Raw genomic sequence first — 21496 nt, forward strand, 5'->3', positions numbered from 1 at the left:
TGTGGAGCACCGTATATATGGATTCAGAAGCAGTGATACCTGTTGCCTTTTTTACCATAGCAAATAGGAGGAGATAGCAAAGAAATACTGGCAGAATCTCCTTATGAATTTTTCTTTCCCTGCTCAAATAAGAAACCCTAATTTGTTATAGAATTGTCACCTGCTTTGCTGCATGTCACCCTCACACTGCAACTTTCTTTGTTTTCCTCTGTTCCTAATGAAACATCCCCATTAACTGTGCTAGTTCCCTACCGTGTCCAATAACACGCCTGTTGTACAGCATCTTCAGCTTTCTGCCATTGTCTCTTCCCATGCTGGCAGTTGCTGGTTGAGGAAGAAGAGGCAGCAATAGCTGTGAGCTGAGTGTGCTGGCACACCCATGTGTGATAGCTCACCATCAGCAGGCCAAACAGAACTAGTAACTGTTCCTCATAGCAATCACTCTTCAGGGGTGCTGGTTTTTGTGTGTGTGTGTCCCTGCCTTCCGGTTTTTCCCCAAGTTTAGGAATTGAATATCAAGCTGCTTGTTTGATCAAGTGTGACTGAAATTACTTGAAATACTCTGTTGTGGTTTAACCCCAGTTGGCAGCAAGGACCACACAGCCAGTGTCTTACTCCTCCCCCACCCCAGCAGGGTAGGGAGAAGAGGGAGAAAAAGGAGAAAAAAAAGACTCGTGGGTTGAGATAAAGACAATTTAATAGAACAGTAATGGAAGAGAATAATAATAAAAATTGTAAAAGAAAATACAAAATAAAGCGATGCAAAACAGTTGCTCTCACCACCCGATGATTGCTTCCCCATCCTGTCCTGAGCGTCAACTTGCAGATTCCTACCCTTCAGCCAACCCCTGTTTATATACTGAGCATGACGTCTATGGTAGGGAATATTCCTCTGGCCGGCTTGTCCTGTCTGTGCTTCCTCTCAGCTTCTATGGGAATTTGAAAAAGTCCTTGACTTAGTATAAGCATCACTTAGCAATAACTAAAACAATGTGTGTTATCAACTTTGTTCTCATACTAAAACCAAAACACAGCAGCTGCTAGGAAAAAAATTGACTATATCGTGGCTGAAACCAGGGCGTACTTAAAACTTAGTAGTAGAACTGACAATCTTGACTCGATGGACAGCATGACTGTCATTCTTGTTCTTTAGGAGAACAGGCTAAAAATGGCTACTGGTTAGGATGGAGTAAGTGTGTGTCTGTTAACAGGAATATGATGGTCTGCATGTAATAGCACATTTGACTGCAGTAAGCACACGCTCAAGAGTTGAACGGGCATGTAGTTGTTACAGCGCATTGTGATGTTTAATCAAATGGGATTTTGTTATAATATTGTTGTACATGTTAGCATTGTTTGAGCAGATGATTGTAGATATTAAATATAATGGCAAAGACACATTTTTTTATGATTTTGTAAATTAGCTGTTTTAAGGAATGGTTAAAGTGGCTTTGAATTTGTCTTTGCAGAACCCCCTTTAGAAACAATGTAATCATATACTTTCGAAACTAGATTTGAATGGAGGTACTGCAGTAAATGCCAATACTTATAAGCTACTGCATTGTAACTCTTTATAGTTTAGATTATGTTTCTTCTCTTCCCTCCATCATGCATTTCCAGTTCCTCCTAATATTGTTGGCTCTGAAATGCCTAGTGAGGTCAGCGTCCTCCTGGGAGAAAGCATCCAGCTTGTCTGCAATGCCAATGGAGTGCCCACGCCTGTTGTGCAATGGCTTAAAGATGGAAAAACAGTTGCCAGTGACAATTTACAAAGAATAAGGCAAGCAAAAATAAGCAGACACTACATTCTATTCTTGTATGATTTTAAACCTCAGAGGGCCCTAAAGAGCTATCGTACAAGAAGGGCCTAAGGAGGGAGTATAAAGAGGGTCTGAGTCTTAGCTTAGCTGGGTTAAGAACACCATCTCCCTCTTTAGCTTTTATAAATCTAGTATACTTTGTTGCTACTTGGATTTTTTTTTTTTATTTTTCTTTTTTTTGTACAGAGATAAGTATATGATATCTATTTCTTTCTCAGTTAATAAGTTCCATTAAAGTTCATCAGGTTCATTGAAGTTTATTAAAGTCAGTAAGTTCCATCGAGTTCCTTTGGAGGGGATAGATCTGAGACATGGAAACATTATACTCTTGATGCTTTTCATTATGGGTTCTTCAAAAGCCTGGTTGAACGTGAATCCTAATACAAAGTTAAACAGGACATCTCTAGGAAAACCTTCCTAGCCTATCTCTAATAAAAATATTTTGCAAAAAACAATGATTCTCTCACTGAATTCCCAAGAGGATAGAGGTAGTTGATTTAAATGTACAAAACTGACTGTTTATTTGCCAGGTCATAGGACTAAGTAAACAAACTCACTGTGTTTTATGACCTTCCTTGTAGAGTAACTCCAGATGGCAGCACATTAAACATTTTCAGAGCTCTCAGTTCTGATACAGGAAAATACACTTGTGTGGCTACTAATCCTGCAGGAGAGGAAGACCGAATTTTCAACTTGAATGTATATGGTGAGTTTTCACAGATGTGAAGCTGAAATCTGGTCCATAATCCTATCTTTGTAATCACTCCCAAGAGAAGGCTAAGAAATGAATGCCTGTCTTAAGTGTAATACTACATGCATGTGTTTTCAATTTCGTTTATTGCAGATATCACAGTATATTACACGGGATGTTCTGTCAATGACAAAACGATTGAAATCACTGTTAAATATGTTTTGGGATAAACAGTAATTAATTTCTTTGGTGTATTTCATAATTGAGGAATTCTGCTTGCAGTGATTGGGTTTTTTTTCCTCATAGAGAAAGATACACTTGGGGCTCATTTACTATGATACTAGTTTTTTGTTGTATTAGGTTATCTTCACTAATTTCAATCAAAGTACATCAGCTAAAACCAGAGTAGTATGGTAAGGAACTAATAGTTAAAGATCCCCCCACCACTGAGAAATAGTTTATTTAGAGTTTACAAGAAAAAATATAGTTTTGGATTAAATTCTTCTCTTGCACAAATTGACATAGAGAAGATAGTTGATAGATAGAAGATAAACATAACTCTTTAGCAGTGTAGAGAGTGCACGTTTTAATTTGTGAAAACTGTGTTCGTGAAGTACAATTACTAGAGTGAAAGACTGAAGAGTTCTGCATAGGTGGCATTCCACAAGGGTGTGTCCCAGTTATACAGAGACTCAGAATCAAGTGGAATACGGGCACGAGCAGAGTAACAAGAGGTGACCTTTGATACAATGAATAACAATACTGAACGACCACATCACATCTTTTTGGGACAGAATAGCACTACACAACAGTGGAGTCTTTTGATTAGTTTGTATTGGTTGAGGTTCAAGCCATAACCAACTTAAATGGTCTTATCTATGCAACTGTCATGATGCATGATGGGATATTAAGTCAGCCACAGCTTGGAGCTGCTCGTGGCTGGGCCTTCTTTATCTAGTGAGTCCCCTCTTGCTCCCAAGACCAAGGCTTTCAAACTAACCTACAAAACTAAAAAGCCCAAAACGCAGTTCTGTTAGAACTGAATATCAGCCTGAATACTTAACTAGGTATTTTGAAATTTTCTAAATTTAAAAAATAAGTCAACATATACATCTAAAAGTTAATAAACTAACTTTCCTCCTGCATGATTTTAGCTTTCACTTTATTTAAGGATGTAGGTTTGAGTGGCAGCAAAATGCCAAGTCCCATCTGGCCCTTACGCCGTTCAGCCCATCCCCTCTAAGGCATGACCACTTGCTCCTACCTGCATTGTCATTCTCTCCCTATGAGCTTCAGGTGCTGAGCTCCCTCTTGTTTGCCACAGCCTGACAAATCAAAGAGATAATTCCACTATCATTCTAAAGTGCATCTGATTCTAAATATGTAAATGCATAATTTATTAGTGCTCAATATTATTGTTAGAGGATTTACTCTGTAAAAAAAATAGTGATCATCTTATTGAATTGCCTGTGGGGCATTAGGTGCAGGATTTCCTGCAAGGTAACACGTGGAATGATTTTAAGAGCCAGTTTTAATATATTCCTTTTCAACATCTACAAAATGTAGTTCCTCCAACAATAGCCAATAATAAAGATGAACCAGAGGACCTCACTGCCCTTCTGGACACCTCCCTAAATATTGAATGTACTGCTACTGGAACCCCACCACCACAGATAAACTGGCTAAAGAATGGCCTTCCTCTGTCTGTCTCCTCTCAAATCAGGTTGCTGTCAGCTGGGCAAATTCTCAGGTTGGTTTTCATCTATTTTAACTAGCTGAGTTTTCTGTTCTCTTTTGCTATATCAGCATAATTCTTCTAGTATTTTGGGAAGCAAGAACGAAATTTGATCCAAACCATGCCATAATAAAGATAATATATTCCATTTACAGCTTGCTTAAAATTATTTTCTCTTTAGACTTGCCCGAGTGCAGATATCTGATACTGGTGTGTACACTTGTGTAGCATCTAACAGGGCCGGAGTGGACAACAAACATTACAGCCTTCAAGTTTTTGGTGAGTTTCTCTGAAATGCTTTATGTAAAGAATCTTATTTCTTAATTTCTCAAAACTAATACTCAGTTTTCTTTCTCATCAACACAAAGTTGTAGACAGCCACAAGTCTGTCTTACATAGGTAATCATTAGGGAAACATTAACTTTTCAATGTGGTTTTTTAAATGGTGTTAGCCCTAGAAGAGTCCTTACTTGAATTGGTACCTATAATGTGTCATGAGTTTTTTTAGAAGGAATAAAAATATATAATTTTTAAATGAATTTTAACACATGCTAAACATTGATGTAAGTGGGGAAATGCAAAGGGTAGCTGCATTCCAACTCTTTTATAGTCAGAATCAACATCTGGGTTGTACTCTGGATGAATCAGATCTCTGTTTCTTGGCAGTACCACCAAGCTTGGATAATGCAGGAGGAACAGAGGATGTGACTGTAGTAAAAGGCAGTTCAGCTTCAATGAAGTGTCTTACTGATGGCACTCCTGCCCCGACTATGTCCTGGTTTAAAAATGGACATGCGTTAAGCCTCGGAGCTCACCTGACATCAAGTAACCAAGGAATGGTCCTTCATTTTGTAAAAGCAGAGATTGGTGACATAGGCAAATATACTTGTGTAGCATCCAATGAAGCTGGAGATACCAGCAAGCACTTTTCCCTAAAAGTGCTGGGTAAGTGTTAACCTTTCAGTTGAACAAAATGTGAGCAATAAGTCTCTATTTACTCAGGACAGCAATTAAAAAATCTCTAGGGAGTATCTATCTACTCAGGACAGCAATTAAAAAATCTCTAGGGATAACTGTGGTAAATGAGAGAAATAAGGAAATGGAACATGCTTAAAGATATGTGAATGTGTAATATAGGGAATATTTTCAAGAAATGTTTACTGTGGTAAATGAGAGAAACAAGGAAATGGAACATACTTAAAGATATGTGAATGTGTAATATAGTATATATTTTTCCAAATGTTTTCCAAGTACTAAAATATGCTAAAATTAACAATAAACTAGTTTACAAGGTAAGTTTGTTTAAATGAATAAGTTTGGTTCGTAGAAATACAGCTTGACAAGATGATAGCACCGCTGAAGGCATAGCTGAAAGTGCAACAGCTAAAGGGCTAATAAATATATTCACTGATATTATATAATATATTTTACGTGGGATTATGAAAACATTTTCTAACTAATAATTCCAACTCAAAATATGCCAATTAATAGACGGAGGCAGGTGGAGATTATGTGAGATACTCAGTGAGTTCATGACATAGTCAGAAGTAATACTAATGTAGACTGATGCTACAAACTCTAACCACAACTCTGTGTATCAGGTGTTATAGGCTTTTTGAATCAATGAAAATCTTGAATGTTTTTCCTTCCACAGAGCCGCCTCACATCAATGGTTCAGATCAACCAGAAGAGCTCTCTGTCGTCGTTAACAACCCTCTTGAACTTCTCTGCATCTCTTCTGGCATTCCAATCCCCACAATTTCATGGATGAAGGATGGGCGCCCACTTCTGCAGAATGATAATGTTCATGTCCTAAGAGAAGCCCTTCGAATAACCAGTGTTCAGGTAAAATATTAGTTTCAAAATAGGCTCAGTTTTGCAAACCCTAGAGGATTGTGCAGATCTGCCTGTTATTAGGACCATGCTAAGAGATGTCCTAAAAAGCCTCTATAAAATCATTTACCTGCGTTTGTGGTTGGCAAATATATTTTTCAAGCCTTGCCCTTGAGGTTCCCCATATAGAACAAGCAGTAGTATTACGGTTTGAGAATGCCCAAGCACTTCTGTCTCGTCTGTGCAAGTTTGTTTCAGAGTTCTGTAATGTTTTTATTTATCAGTGCTTTTTGTTACAAAGCAGAGTAATCAATGTTAGGGACTCATTTTTCTGGGGTCGTTTCTGGTTTTAGTCTGTGCCTGTAATCTGTCCTTCTTCATTTCCTACCTATTTGACTCTTGATACTATCGCTTGCTTTTCTTTCATGTTTTGTAGTTCCTCCTCAGCCTTTCTTCTCTTTCCATTAGCTTGGGTTTTCCTAATAGCCGTTTGCTTCTCACATGGATTACAGAGAAAAGCTGCACATGCAGTCATCTGTGTGCAAGTTAAGAAAAAATAAATAAAGACATGAGAAGGATTTTCAGATGAATTCAGACAATAAAAGAGTCAGGGGAAAAATAACCTTTAAAAAACTGCACCAATAAACTAAGGTTGTATTTGGCTATGGACAGCCAAACTGAAGTTCACCAAACAGAAGTGGGACAGGGCTCGGGTCTGATCACTGCTCATTTTGCTTGTAAAGCAAACACCTCTTGTCTTTACAATGAAAGGTTTACAGGAAAGAGAAAACATAACGGTATTAATGAGTATGTGTGCACAAAAAGAATTCCTTAGTACCCAAAACTGACCCTTGCTTAGATGGATAGCTATAGCCAGTTCCATCTTTATTGATTACCTGTTGCAAAAATCATCACAAAGACAAGGGTTCTTGCTGGAGACGTACTATCCAGAGAGATTTTATGGGGTCCTGCAGCTTCAAAGCCATCCCTATACAGTCCCACCATGGTAAAATAAAGATGTTTTCAAGAACTTTATTAATTTGTTTTCAGGCATTCCTTATCTATTGTGTTTCTGTCTAAGTGCTGCCTGTTATATGTTGCTGTCAATTTTGTATTTCATTTTTTCTGAATTGTTCCCATAGTCGGAGGTTTCTGCTGAAGTTGTTTGTGTGTTTCTAGGTGGAGGACACAGGAAGATACACGTGTTTGGCATCTAGCCCAGCAGGAGATGATGATAAGGAATATTTTGTAAGAGTGCATGGTAAGTTTAATTTAGGAAAAAAAAAATTATTCCTTCAAGCAGTAAACTACTAAAGTACGTATCAGTATCTCATTTAATAAGTTACATATTGCTAAAGAAGAACTATGTGTTTTGTGAAAGTGATATTACACCATATTATCATAATTAACATTTCTGAATAAGGGTAACTATTCTGAACATGATACACAATTAAAAAGGAAAGTTCCACCAGATGCAACTGATTTCTGTTATAATTACAAGTCTTATATTTTTAATATCTAGGAAGGTTATAGGTATCAGTATCCAGTTGTATTGAGTTTATTGGGCTTACTGAAAAACTGAAGTACACTATGATCGTCTTGGTTTTTCAGTAGAAAAAAAGTACAAAATGTATTTAGAAATGAATACATAAAATTTAATGACAGCAAAGGAGGTATAAATGGGACTTCTGCAGTTCTGTAATATGCCTTGTGTTTTTTCTTGAAGATTATAGCTTCCATTATTGATGAACACTTTATGGAACTTTGGTGATTTCTGCTCTGTCGGGCTTAAATGCTGGTACCTCACTGAGAATGGACTTTAAATTAATTTCTGTCACAGTAGTTCCTAGCATGTGACGTAGGAAACAAGTTCATCACTTAAACAAATGTGATATATTTAGCATGTGTATTGAAAAGTAGAACTAATTAATGGCACTGTAGCTTGGCATTTATTTTAAACTTCAGAAATAAATGAGAAATTTTCAATGGATAATTTTAACAGTACCTCATATGTGTGGTGTTTATTTTTTTCTTGATTTTTGTAACAGTTCCTCCTAACATTGCTGGTACCAGTGGTCCACAGGACCTCACCGTGTTGCAGAACAGACAAGTTCTACTGGAATGCAAGTCAGATGCTGTGCCACCTCCAACGATCTCATGGCTTAGAAATGGAGAACTTTTGGAGGTATAGTGGTTACATTGTTTGTATTAGTTTTTTGCTCCCTTTATTTTTTACACACAGTGCTTGAGGTTTCTTATTCTACTCACTTGCCCCTTTAGTGCAGTCCAAGTGGTGCCTTGAATTCAAGAGAAGCTGAGTAGCCCCCAGCACGAATACAGTTAGTCCTAAATGAGTACCTGAAGCTAGCAAGCATGTGAAGTGGCCATCCCGCTGTTACTTGTTCTTTTTTCCTTTAGGGGGATCCCTTGCTCCTCCTGGATCCTCTGAACAATGCTAGAAGCCTTCGGTATACTCCTGAATGGCTTCCCAGGAAAGGTAGCTGAGAAAAGACTACACTATATGTTTCCTTTGGGTATATTATGCATCCTCATATTCTAGTAGCGTTTAGAAAGGAATTAAAATTCTTTACGTTGGAAAAAAGAAGAGAAAATGGGTTGCTAATCACCACAGTTTTGTATCAAATGCATCTTTTTCACTCAGAATTCCATGTAGTGCCATGTTAAGGCATCAAGTCTTTGCTGGTTGAGAGACAATTAGCAAGATGAGGATGGTTTACACAGAAAGAATTTTTTATTTCCCATCCTTTTCCTTGGGATCACTCAGAAACCAGGCACTTTCCAATCGAGTAATTTAAGTTCAGTTATTAATTGAACTTAACTAATTGATATTTTTCCCTCAATTGATCCTTATTCATTAATAAAGAGGAAACAAATACAGCTCATGAATTGTAGCCCATCAATAGTATTCACCCGAAGTTCTGCTTACTTGCTTTCCTTCTGACATGCCATAGACTCTTTCTCTATTGTAAATTCAGAAGAATGAAATATTAGTGGAAGAAGTAAGAATGTGGTAGGCAATTATGTCTTACTAAGTGGTGCTTGGGAATGTTACCTTGAATATAGCACAAGAACTAGCTAGAAACAAGTGTAAGAGAAACACTCTTCTTCTGAATGATCAATTCTTTAATTGGGTAGTGATTTATTTTTTTAATGAAAGCAAGGTTGAACAATGCTTAGAAGTTAAGTAGGTGAATACTTTTTTCCTTGGAAAGCCTGTGTTTTAAAAGCAGAACTTAACAAAAATAAACCATGAAAAGAAGCCACTGTTAACAAATACCAGAAAACAAAGCAATAGAGGAACACGCTTGTAGACATAGGTACTCAGCTGAAAACCTGCGAATTAACTTTTGTAATGTTAGTTCTTCTCCTGCCTCATTAATTCATGTCAATATGTGAGGGCTGAGGTATCTTGGTTGTGTGGTATTGTCAGTCCCCTGCCTTTTGATTTATAATAGAGTAGGGAATTTCAATCTCCAGAGTTAGCTCTCCTCCAGCACTAAATTTAAGTTATAAATTTAGTTCAGAGATGGGACTCTCAATTTGTCATGTGTACTTAAGTAGCAGACTTAGGTTTATTCTGTTCCCTACCACCCTTTTCATTCTTCAACTTAGCTTATATAGTCCAGATACCAGGAAAACATTAGTGTCCTCCTGAATGCCTGGTTGCTTTCTCAGAAATGTAATAGCCTACTAATACTAAGCAGCTGGGAAAGAGCTCTCCTTGGGTGTGTAAAGAGAGATGCTCTGTGGCATATCATCCTCCTTATCTTGGAAAAATCGAGGTTTCACAGTGACAAGAGAGCACTGGAGAAAGTCCGGTTTTCAGGTTACAGTGTTACTTCAATTTCGATCATCACTGCTTTTTGCGAAACAGCCTTGTGGTGGAGGGTGTAATTCCTTCTGGTTTTGTTGTCTTTCACTGTGCACATTTTGAGGTCTACTCTATACCTCTGTATGCTTAATGATGTAGTGGTGCAGCACCACTGGTTTTGGTAGCAGAACTATCGAAAGATCTAGCCTCTAGCAGCTTTGCAGTTCTTGCACTCTTCATAGATTTGGAAATGCACACTGAGTGTTAAGAAAAGAAGTAGGTAGGAGCTTCCTTACCTAATCTGGCTTTATTTAACCACTAAAGGAATTGCTGAATTTGTATTTTTTCATGATGGGCTTTCTGACGTACTTTGAGTAGAGCATGACACTTAAATGATAGCTTCATTGCCTGTCTTTTATCATCTATATGCTTCTGTGTTTAGAAACCATAGCATAGGCTGTGCACTCAACAGGAAATACCAGTTATTACCCAAGATCTGACTGTCTATCATCCACTCTGGTGGTGAATCACTTCAGCTGTGAGGCTCCAGCACTGCTGTTTATGCTGTGTTGGTAGACTTGCTGACTTGGTGCCTAGGATGAGACCAGCACATTAGGGTGCTAGTGCAGAGAAGTGCAGAACTGGAGGAGTTTCACCTGTCCGTTGCAGTTGCTATTCTCAGATCTTCTAACCAAAAGAGTAGATGGGAACGTCAGCTTTCAATTTCCTCCAAAGTGTGAATAGCATATATTGAGTTTCTGTCCTTTTTCTATTGTTTTTTATCCAGTCAGGTTTTTGAACACTTGTAGTTTATACTACTGTCAGTCATTGGTGGAGTTCTGATCCAGACTAGTTGTGGTAAAAAAGCTTGGACTGCAAATGGCTACCTAGCAGGTGCTGTAGAGTCATTATAGAGCTGAGAAGAGTGGTATCATATTCAGAAATGCTGGCTACTAAACTCAGTAGGCTAAGTATATGTTGGATCCCACCTGATCAAGACTGTGATGTTTGAAGAACAGTGTAGAGAAACTTGTATTTCTTCTGCCTGTAGCGTGTATGGATTTTTTTAAAAAATAAATAAATTAATCATATGCTATTAGCTGCCTCTTTCCATAAAACCTGAAAAGCCCTTTGGCTATGTAACGCAAAAAACTGTCTTATTCAGGCACAAGTCCCGGTAGGGGTTTCAAGGGGGAATCATTAAGCAGTGAGAATTTTTTAAAACTTTGTTGACCCTATTACTTTCATGGATGTAAACAAAGTTAAGCCAGCAATGAATTCAGTCCCTGGTTTATCTTTGGCCTTCCTTCATGGCTTTTATTACTCTGGAATGACAGAATGTTCTGTCTTCATAAAAAGAACAATGGTAAAATTAAATTTGTCAAACTCTCTCTCTTTCCCCTTAGGGAACTCCTCGAGTTCGAATCCTATCCAATGGGCGATACCTGCAGATCAATAATGCTGACCTCAGCGATACAGCAAGCTATACATGTGTGGCAAGTAATATCGCAGGAAAAATGACCAGGGAGTTCATGCTGACAGTACACGGTAAAATCATGGATCCAGTCATGTGCATTTTGATCTTTGCATGGTATTTCTGCAGGAGTTCACGTGACAAGAAAGAAGCATTAGTAGTCTTTTTCTAGCCAAGTTGTTGGCCACTTTGGCTGTGTATAAAGTGTGTGACCATGTGTATTACCTCATGTGTGCCACTATCTGAGTCCATTGTTGTCACCCACACTGTTGGGGACTCATCATGGCTCCCTCTCCATCTATCTGTGCTTTGTGCTAATATGAAGCGTGCTGTGCATCTAGCCATCATCCTGATACGCAGTCAGGATATACCCCGAATGAATGCCCAGATCCAGGACTGAGAAATGCTCTTGGACAAATTTGGAGAAATTCTTAAAAGCATTTGACTGGCACCTTGGGGTACTAGGTTTCATAGCTGGCTTGGCCACCAGTTTTGCAAGTTACATGAAAACCGTGGCGGCTTCTCTGTACCTGTAAGCAGGAGATAGTAGAGGACAGAGCTTGAAGGGCCCTATGCGTCATGATACCTGTCATGTACTACCATAGGCCCGAAATTCGTTTTAAACCTATTTATTTTCTCACATCTACTCTGATAAGAAACAATTCTATTCTTACACTCTGGTAATGATAGGAAACTTTTTTCTAATTTCCATTCTGTTCACCACCCAGTCACATGTACCTGCGTTACACTGTGCCCTGCCAATGGCTGTCCTTACTAGTCCAATTAAAATTCTTTTTTTTCCTTAATTTGTAATTAGGAAGCAAGGATATCATCACAGCTTTATTTTGCTGAATTAAACATGCTGAACCCTTTTACCGTTTTAGCTATAGGATAGCCTTTGCAGTATCTTGCAAAGATGATCTTTACAGCACATTTCAGACAAACTTTCTTTTTCATTCCCTACTGCATCATGGCAATTATCGCGCACTACACAAAACGGTAAGAAACTTGTTTCTGTCTTTGCAGCGATCCCCATACCTGTTACTGCACCTGTTTTCATGTATTTAGTTTCAATCATTGCAGCGTAAAGTTTTTTTCTTATATCATCAGTGATTTTTTTCCTTTACAGTGGCTCCTACAATCCGAAGCGGTCCTCAGACTGCTGTTGTGCTTGTAAATGCTTCTGCTGTTCTGGAGTGTGTTGCAGAAGGAGTACCAACCCCGAGAATTACATGGAGGAAGGATGGGGCTATTTTTACTGGAAACAATACGAGGTATTGTCCAGAAGTCAGCGTAAATATTCTTCCTTGTTTTTTAAGAATGTATTAATTACAGACAGCAAAATTAGACCTCTATGACTTGTAAATTAGTTTTGTTTTCACAGATTGGAACTAGCATTTGTACTATCGTCTTGAATAGACACAAATCTGGAAAATACAGTGATAGAAACAGTAATACAAAGAAGTTGTTCTACAGAAAAGTAGCAGTACCAAAGGTTTCATCCTTTTATTAGGACAAAGAACTCCTTTGATAACCAAATTTAATAATAATTCTTCTGATATTTAAGATTTTGAACAGTAAACCTGAAAGATCTTTGTATCTTTTTATATTTATGGAGTTTTGGGATGACGCCAAGCAATTCCATGCAGACCAAAAGCTACTTGAGTGTACTCTGTAGTTTCTAATATTATAAAACTTTCTATAAATGTTCTAGTATCAACTTTTATTGTAGTGAATGGTTTCTGTCTTCTGATTGTTTTAAGGGGAAGTAGTTTGGCATTTTCTAGAACTGAGCAAATGCTAAAGCATTCAGTTATGTTTCAAAGAAAAAAGAAAATGTACAAGCATTAATTAGGGGGTTTTAAGGTTAAATGAGAAACCAGAAAAAAGGGCTTTTGGGTATTTTCTGCAAATCTGTCATCATTTATGTGGAATCACTATGTCAGCTAGATTTCATAATCTTTCTGGAAGATGGATGTGCTGATGGAAAGGGTGAAGTCAACTCTATGTGCCCAAATTAAGACACCACGTGTTGCAGCTATTTTTTTTTTGTACACTGAGTCATCTTTTCCTTCTGCACTACCAGGATAGCCTATGGTTCTGTTGATTGGATAGCAGAAAAAAATATATGGCTTTGTTTCAGATATTCCATGTTAGAGGATGGATCTCTACACATCCACTCAGCACATGTTACTGACACAGGAAGATATGTGTGTATGGCAACCAATACAGCTGGCACTGAACGCAAACGAATTGATCTGCAGGTTCTCGGTAAAAGTTTTGGGTTTAGACTAATATATGTGTTTTTACAAGTCTGATGTCCAGTTACATATTTTTTCTTGTTCTGCCAGATCCAATTTTAAGTTTAGCCCCTTTTTAGTTGCTCTGGTTAAAAACAAAAAAAGACGACATTTATGGCTTTAGGAATACAACCCAAATGTTCATGAAAAGAAAATATTTATTCCTTGCACACTGAAACTAGAAAGACTTGACACATCCCATGCTACACGTTCAGTAAGGTCACTACTGTCAAGTTACTCTTTATAAAAATCAAGTAAATGTGATCAGGCAGTTTAGCCCTATATATATAGGTATGAGAGGGGTGTGTGGACATATACGTATAATTATTCTGAATAATTGGGCTTTGTTTGTCCTTAGTTCCTCCAACTATTGCTCCTGGACATACAAATATTACAGTTACTGTAAATGTGCAGACCACGTTGCCTTGTGAAACCACTGGAATTCCCAGACCAGCAATTAGCTGGAAAAAGAATGGGCAACTGCTTAGTGTTGATCAGAACCAGAATACATACAGGTGAGAGATGGTTTGTTTTTTTTTTTCACTGTGGGTTTAAAGTTTTCAGAGGTGATTTTGGCACTTTAAAAATCTAGCCATGCTTAAATGTAACTTGCATAGCCAGCAAATTCAGTGGTCTGATTACCTAAGAAAATAAGTATTTCAATGGCTTTTATTTTCTTCTCTTTTATTTGTTCAGACTGCTGTCTTCAGGTTCCTTAGTAATCATTTCTCCCACTGTGGATGACACTGCTGTCTATGAGTGCTCTGTGTCAAATGATGCAGGAGAAGATCAAAGAGCAGTTGAGCTCACTGTTCAAGGTAGAGGGGATATTGCTATTACATGTGTATGGCACCCAGAATTTCTTTGGGGTGTTCCAATGTTGAGATGAGATTATTAAATCATTCTTTAATGATGCTGATATCCATAAGTCTCTGGCATTCCCAAGAAAGATACGATATTTCCAAGAATTCATAAAAATGAAAATGGGCAAGTAACCTTTACACTGATCTTCATTTTTAGTGCCCCCATCCATAGCAGATGAAGCCACAGACCTTTTGGTAACAAAACTGTCTCCAGTAGTAATTTCCTGCACCGCGTCAGGGGTTCCTGTTCCCTCAGTTCATTGGACCAAAAATGGCATAAAGTTGCTTCCCAGAGGAGATGGCTACAGAATTCTCTCTTCAGGTACCGTGTGTGACTGGAGCTCAGCTGCAGAAAATCTGTGAAAGGGTGTGGTTGTGCCCATCTAGAAATAATTAAATACATAAACGCAAACAATCCCCCAAACAACCCCTCTCCAACTTCTTAAAAATATAGGCCTCTTAAGATGAATGCTGTAAGAGAGTTTTACTGCGAATACAGGAAGGATACTGCTGCATGTTGTAAAGCACTCTCTTGCTGCAGGTGCTGTTGAAATACCTGCTGCTCAGTTAGCGCATGCGGGACGCTACACCTGTGTGGCCCGGAACGCAGCTGGCTCAGCTCACAGACACGCCACTCTGCACGTTCAGGGTAAGATGGGAAGCTGAAGTGCATTCTGTCAGTAAGCGTTGCCCATTTAATATGTACATATGCTGCAGAGTAATGGTGAGGTCGGAGTGGACTGTCACAAGTAGTGTCTTGCTCAGCTGACTTGTTTTGTGGATACACTGATTATTCACAAAGTCACTACTCTGCGTGTCACAACTCCGATGCCTTGGATAGAGCCACCCCTAGTCCATGCTGTTCTATGTTATTTCTGAAAGATTTTTGTTTCTTTGTGTTTTGGCACGTTAAAATGTCTCTGTGATGGCAAATAGCATTAAGACCATGTTCTATACCCATACTCGTGCTGATCACATGGTTAAGTTTAAGAGCTCTTCCACTGAGCTCTTCATAAGGATGGCAGAGTACAACCATTGCTAATTCAGCCTTCTCAGACTCTCAGGCTATGCGATTTTAATATCTTCTGTATTTTCTAGCTTTGAAGGTTAAACCTATTGCATTTTCCTTTTTATTTCATTCCAAAGAACCACCAGTTATCCAAACTCAAACGGGGACGCTGGACGTCATTGTGAACAATCCCATTCTACTACCATGTGAAGCAACGGGTACCCCTCGACCCATAATAACATGGCAAAAGGAGGGCATCAATATAATCACAACAGGTATCGTCTTACAGCCTATAACTCCAGCCTACTTGCTGTAACTCAGAAACTTATTTTCTCTTTTCTGAATATTTGAACTTAGATATAAGGAACGCAACACAAAACAAAAAGTGTCATACTTTGCTTGTATTTGTTTTAGGCAACAGTTATACGGTTCTTCCCAGTGGCAGTTTACAGATTGCAAAATCAACTGTTGAAGATGCTGGCACTTACTTGTGTGTTGCTCAAAATCCAGCTGGCACTGCTCTGGGGAAGATCAAACTGAAAGTTCAAGGTAAATAATCTTTTAAACTCTTGTTGTAGCGATTTATGGACGAGAAATGTGTGCATGCTCTGTTAGTCAAAACCCAGGTCTGAGCAACACAAATGGACCTAATGCTTTCCTATCTGATTTGACACTGAATAGAGCCCAAGAGGTTTATTCTCTTTAGTCGTCTTTCTACTTTAGGATTAAAGTATACTTTTAGGATTATTTTCACTAAGAACTGAAGCATTCCATGCTTCATACAACATATAATTCTTTTTAAAATTTTCTTACTTCTTTTTCAGTTCCTCCTGTTATCAAGTCTGTTATCAAAGAATATGTTGTTCCTGTTGATCAATCTGTCACTCTGCAATGTGAGGCTGAAGGCTACCCTGGGCCAGAGATCAGCTGGCATAAAGATGGACAGCAAATAACGGAGTCCCTTAGAAGAAGAATTCTTAGCACTGGTGCGCTGCAGATTGTGTTTGTACAGCCTGGTGATGCTGGCCGTTACACATGCATAGCAGCAAACCTGGCAGGATCCAGCAGTTCTAGTGTGGAGCTTACTGTGCACAGTAAGTGGAACTGTGTGGAAACAATGTGCGTTATCACAGCATGAACCTATGGAGGGTAAGGAGCTAGCACGTAAGGGAAAAAAGTTCAGAAAAATTGTGCTGCGTAATGGGTTTTAGTATCAGCCAGTTGCTTCAATTTAGGAAGAAGATTACATTTCTTTAACTTGGTTTATACTTTGTTACAAGTATTTCACACATTTCTCTGGCATGCGTAATGGTGGTCATTGGTGGAGACAAGAAACAATACAGAAGATCCAGGCAATGATTTCTTCAGTTCCAGTCTTGTATGCTGTTACAGTACTGCTTGGAAAATACATAGAGGTAAATCTTTTTAATAAACCTTCTCACAGTTCCACCCAAGATTCACAGTACGGAGGCGCAGTACACAGTCACGGAGGACTCCCAGGCTGTTCTGTCCTGTGTGGCTGAGGGGATTCCAACACCAACAATAAACTGGAAGAAGGACAATACACTGTTAACAGAGATAGTAGGAAAATACCGGGCTGTGCCAGATGGAGATCTCATTTTGGACAATGTTGTTGTAAGTTCCCTAAATCTAAGCTATGACTTGACAGGTTTGGCAGTAAGAAGACACTGCTTCTCTTCGTTTTTACCCACTTCTGGATTAGTCTTTGTTATATTTTGTTTTCTTGTTCTTAATGTTCCAGAGTTTCTTTTTCCACCGAGGAGTAAAATATCTGCGAAAAATTTGTAGTGGTAAATTCTCAGGAAGGGCGAAAAGAAGTGTAGGTCATCTTTCAAATTTAGAGGAAGTGAAAGAGTTCAGATGAGCATTTCTACTGAACGTTTGTTCCAAATCTTTTGAGATTCTTTTATTGTTACAAGTGGTAGTGTTGTGTAGGATGTATCACAGTTGAAATTTCCCCAACATGCTTTTTTTCAGCCTGAAGATTCTGGCAGTTACACCTGTATTGCTAACAATGCTGCTGGAGAAGACACACACACGGTCACCCTGATGGTTCATGTACTTCCAGCTTTTTCTGAACTGCCTGGAGATGTATCTTTGACTAAGGGAGACCAGCTAAGATTAACTTGCAAAGCAACTGGGGTACCTGTACCCAAAATAACATGGACCTTTAACAATAACATCATTCCAGGTGGGTAACACCAAGTCTTACTGGTCATTCTGTTCTAGAGTTGTTTTCCCCCACGCAGCATTGCAGTTAGTTTAGGATAAGGAAGAAAAAAAATCTAGAGAGAACAAACTTGTTAGGCGGTGATTGTGTGAGGAATATCTTCAGTATTATGCAATTGTGTGATTAAATCACCTCGGAGACAAAGCTGTAAGGAAGACAATTAAGAAATTGTTCCTCTTCTGTAGCCAATAAAGTAACATATTAAAAACATTCAGTATCTGATGATATTTACTCAGCATCCAACAACTAATGCTACTTCTCTTAAATACGAAGAAAACCTCAGCAGTTCACAGATTGCAGATGCACAAAGCTCGAAATTAAGGGACCACTTAAGTGAATATATGCATGTGGGCAAATGTCATAGCAGTGACTTTTCTGTGCATTTCTAAGGTGTCTCAGAAATGAAATGGCACAATGGCATTGAGCTGTATTGCTTAATAGCACTGTAATTCAAACAATCTTATGACATACCAGTCACTGAGATTTATGTTTAAAATCATTGGAGTAACCCTTTACTGTGTGTTCTCCCATCAGCACAATACGATGATGTAAATGGACACAGTGAACTTGTTATTGAAAGAGTATCTAAAGATGACTCTGGTACCTATGTATGCACAGCAGAAAACACAGTTGGCTCAATCAAAGCTCTTGGTTTTGTTTATGTCAAAGGTATGTAAAATAACAGTAGTTGTGGTCAGTACTGGACAGTTTCAGACAGCTATCTATGCTGATAGCAAATTCATAGAATGGTTTGGGTTGGAAGGGACCTTAAAGATCATCTAGTTCCAACCCCCCTACCATGGGCAGGGATACCTCCCACTAGACCAGGTTGCTCAAAGCCCCATCCAGCCTGGCCTTGAACACTTCCAGGGATGGGGCCTCTACAGATTCTCTGGGCAACCTGTTCCAGTGTCTCACCACCCTCAGAATAAAGAATTTCTTCCTGATATCTAATCTAAATCTATGCACTTTCAGTTTAAAACTGTTACCCCTAGTATTTGATACCTTGTCTATGGCTAAATGGGAAAAATCAAATCAGGTTGAAGTTCACCTTCACTTCAGAAAGTCAGAGATGAATGATCTCTACCAGAAATTTCATTAAGGGCATTTTATTTTGACTCTGCTATTTCTCTGCCATCACTTGTTTTTTCAGAGCCTCCAGTGTTCAAAGGAGACTCCCACTCTAGCCGAATTGAGCCCTTGGGTGGCAATGCTATGTTGAATTGTGAGGTCAGAGGAGATCCACCTCCAACCATCCAGTGGAGCAAAAAAGGAGTTGGCGTTCAGATTAGCAACAGGATCCGACAGCTTAACAATGGTTCTCTTGCTATCTACGGCACTGTAGTGAGTCACTGGTCTGTTATGATGTGTTTGTGCATTGTATTTGATTAATAAACGTATTCCACATTACGTTGTTTTGAAAGAGTGAGGCTACACATTTAATCCACTTTTGCTTTTACCTTTAACAAATGTTTTAATTCAGACTAGTATTATTCTGAAATTATTGTGACAAAAAAAAACCCCAGAGGGCTATTGTTCTCTTTAATTGTCAGAAGGACTGAATCTACATAATAATTGTTAGTGTGTGAAATCCTGGTCATTCCCAATTAAATGGGACTTTTGCTTTTGACCTTAAAAGAACTTAGGTTCTACAAAGTCAGGTCAGCTGCAAAGCAACTGAGTTCTCCATGTGCAAATCTCTTAGTATGTAAATTCCAAAACAAATGGCAAGACCCATAAACTTTTATCTGCATTTTGAAATGGGGTTAAAAACAATAGCTCCCTTGATTATTTTTTTTTAAGTTAAAAAAAAAAAATTATCCTCAGCATTAAGGAGTTGAAGGAAATAAAAAATGGAAAAATAAAAATAAATCACAATATCAGATTAATGTTAATAAAGACAAAATGTTGAGATAGAATCTAACAGTGTGCTTCTTAAGATCCAGGGCATGCCATGTTGTGTTGCAGAAAATTCACTTACAGGAGGTGCGCTGTAAATGGAAACCCTCATTACATACATGTTGACTATTTGCTTTTTGTTCTTTAGAACGAAGATGCTGGTGATTACAAGTGTGTGGCTACCAATGATGCTGGTGTGGTGGAACGCAGTCTGACGCTAACACTTCAGAGTAAGACTCAAAGTTACAAGTTTAATGCCACTAGACTGGAGCAATAACCTACATTTGGATAGGTGTATGCAGCTGCCATTTGAAGTTTTGAAGGTTGGACACTGCACTGTAGATTAAGATGAATTTAATCTTTCATCATTTAAAAGTCTAGTCTAAGCTAGAGATTGAGGTCAAAGAAGAGAAGCATTCAGAAGGTGATTCAGTCTCAGCTTAGAAACCAACTTAGAGTGGGGTAAATCACCTTCTGAAAGGGCCCGTTTCTCTTATTTGACTAGAAAGGATATCTATGCAAATGGATTAAACTAGACTCTCAGCTGTTAAATTAAGAAAGTTACGTGACATGAATCCTGTCTTTCACTGACAATATTTTATTTTTCGCAGAAATAAAATTTTAGAATTATTTTTTCACTCGTGGTAGAATTTCTGAACATCCCCTTTCTGTTGTAGCCCCAAGCTGTTACTGACCTGTTACACATGTGTCTCAGTTGCCTCTGGACATGATTAATAGCATTTTCCTGCAGGTTTTATGAAAAGTAACACATTTTAGCAGTAAAGACTGTGTGCCTGTATAGTCAGGCTTCAGTCCAAACTTTGGTCCTCAGATTGCTACATATTAAAAATAGCCTATTATCGTTATTTTAACTTGCGTATATTTTGACAGTGGAAGATCAACAATAATAATTTTAGTTAAAGTAAACGGCCTTAAGACTTTTTTTGCCCTCTGTCTGACCAGACATTTAATACCCAATACAATGAAAAAAAAATGCAACCGTGTGCTACTGCCTAAAGCAACTTTTCTCTTTTAGGTCCTCCAGTCATTACCGTTGAACCTGTAGAGACAGTTATTGAAACTGGTGCCACAGCAATGCTGAACTGCCAGGCAAATGGAGAGCCTCCTCCAACCATCAAATGGTCCCGCCAAGGTCATCCAGTTGTGAGCGATGAGAGAGTGACTGTCCTGTCTAATGGCTCCTTGCGTATTGTTGCAGCACAGAAGGAAGATACGTCTGAATATGAGTGTGTAGCGAGGAACCTAATGGGATCTGTTCTTGTTAGAGTACCACTGACCGTCCAGGGTAGGTGCACAAAATATAGGATAGTGACTGACAAACTGGTAGATTACAGCATTAATCGAGATTAAATATGATCAAGATTTTACCTTATCCATATTTTATGGATGAGATATCTTATCTTTCATATATGCCTTAGGTGTATGTTAAGCCTAGTCTGAGATGTCAGTGGGTTTCTGTTTCATGAAATTTTGTTCCGCTATACTCATCCAGCTGTGTGAGACAGATGAGCATGAAGGAGTAAGAGACATAAATAATAATGAAGAGATCTTGAACTAGATCCCATTCTCAGAACACATATCATAACTTAATTGTACCGCTAAAGAATAACTTCATTGTACTTCTAAAGAAAAGCATTTAGGAGCATAAGCAATAACTATTTCAGAGCAGCTGGAGTATTCTCTGAACTGTAGTAAGATATTTCTGCAGTAATGAAGATGTGAAGTGAGTTGGATTTCTAAGTATGGCCTATGAAGCGCATTTTTCACT

General features: G+C 38.4%; 1 protein-coding gene across 1 annotated transcript in view; it reads left to right on the plus strand.

Annotated features, from left to right (window-relative positions):
* Positions 1 to 21496, plus strand: part of HMCN1 (hemicentin 1) — a 214230-nt gene that overhangs the window by 168550 nt on the left and 24184 nt on the right. Inside the window, exons 65-88 of the mRNA XM_009884504.1 lie at positions 1621 to 1780; positions 2402 to 2526; positions 4078 to 4261; positions 4428 to 4525; positions 4913 to 5191; positions 5901 to 6091; positions 7259 to 7340; positions 8128 to 8264; positions 11318 to 11459; positions 12515 to 12659; positions 13529 to 13656; positions 14044 to 14200; positions 14382 to 14503; positions 14706 to 14870; positions 15090 to 15197; positions 15695 to 15832; positions 15972 to 16106; positions 16382 to 16651; positions 17002 to 17192; positions 17556 to 17769; positions 18343 to 18477; positions 18962 to 19152; positions 19856 to 19937; positions 20744 to 21013. Of these exons, the coding sequence (XP_009882806.1) occupies positions 1621 to 1780; positions 2402 to 2526; positions 4078 to 4261; positions 4428 to 4525; positions 4913 to 5191; positions 5901 to 6091; positions 7259 to 7340; positions 8128 to 8264; positions 11318 to 11459; positions 12515 to 12659; positions 13529 to 13656; positions 14044 to 14200; positions 14382 to 14503; positions 14706 to 14870; positions 15090 to 15197; positions 15695 to 15832; positions 15972 to 16106; positions 16382 to 16651; positions 17002 to 17192; positions 17556 to 17769; positions 18343 to 18477; positions 18962 to 19152; positions 19856 to 19937; positions 20744 to 21013 (3849 nt within the window). The remainder of the gene's footprint in view (positions 1 to 1620; positions 1781 to 2401; positions 2527 to 4077; positions 4262 to 4427; positions 4526 to 4912; positions 5192 to 5900; positions 6092 to 7258; positions 7341 to 8127; positions 8265 to 11317; positions 11460 to 12514; positions 12660 to 13528; positions 13657 to 14043; positions 14201 to 14381; positions 14504 to 14705; positions 14871 to 15089; positions 15198 to 15694; positions 15833 to 15971; positions 16107 to 16381; positions 16652 to 17001; positions 17193 to 17555; positions 17770 to 18342; positions 18478 to 18961; positions 19153 to 19855; positions 19938 to 20743; positions 21014 to 21496) is intronic.

The sequence above is a fragment of the Charadrius vociferus genome, unplaced genomic scaffold (assembly GCF_000708025.1).
Source record: "Charadrius vociferus isolate BGI_N301 unplaced genomic scaffold, ASM70802v2 scaffold220, whole genome shotgun sequence".
In the NCBI taxonomy this organism is placed as follows: Eukaryota; Metazoa; Chordata; class Aves; order Charadriiformes; family Charadriidae; genus Charadrius; species Charadrius vociferus.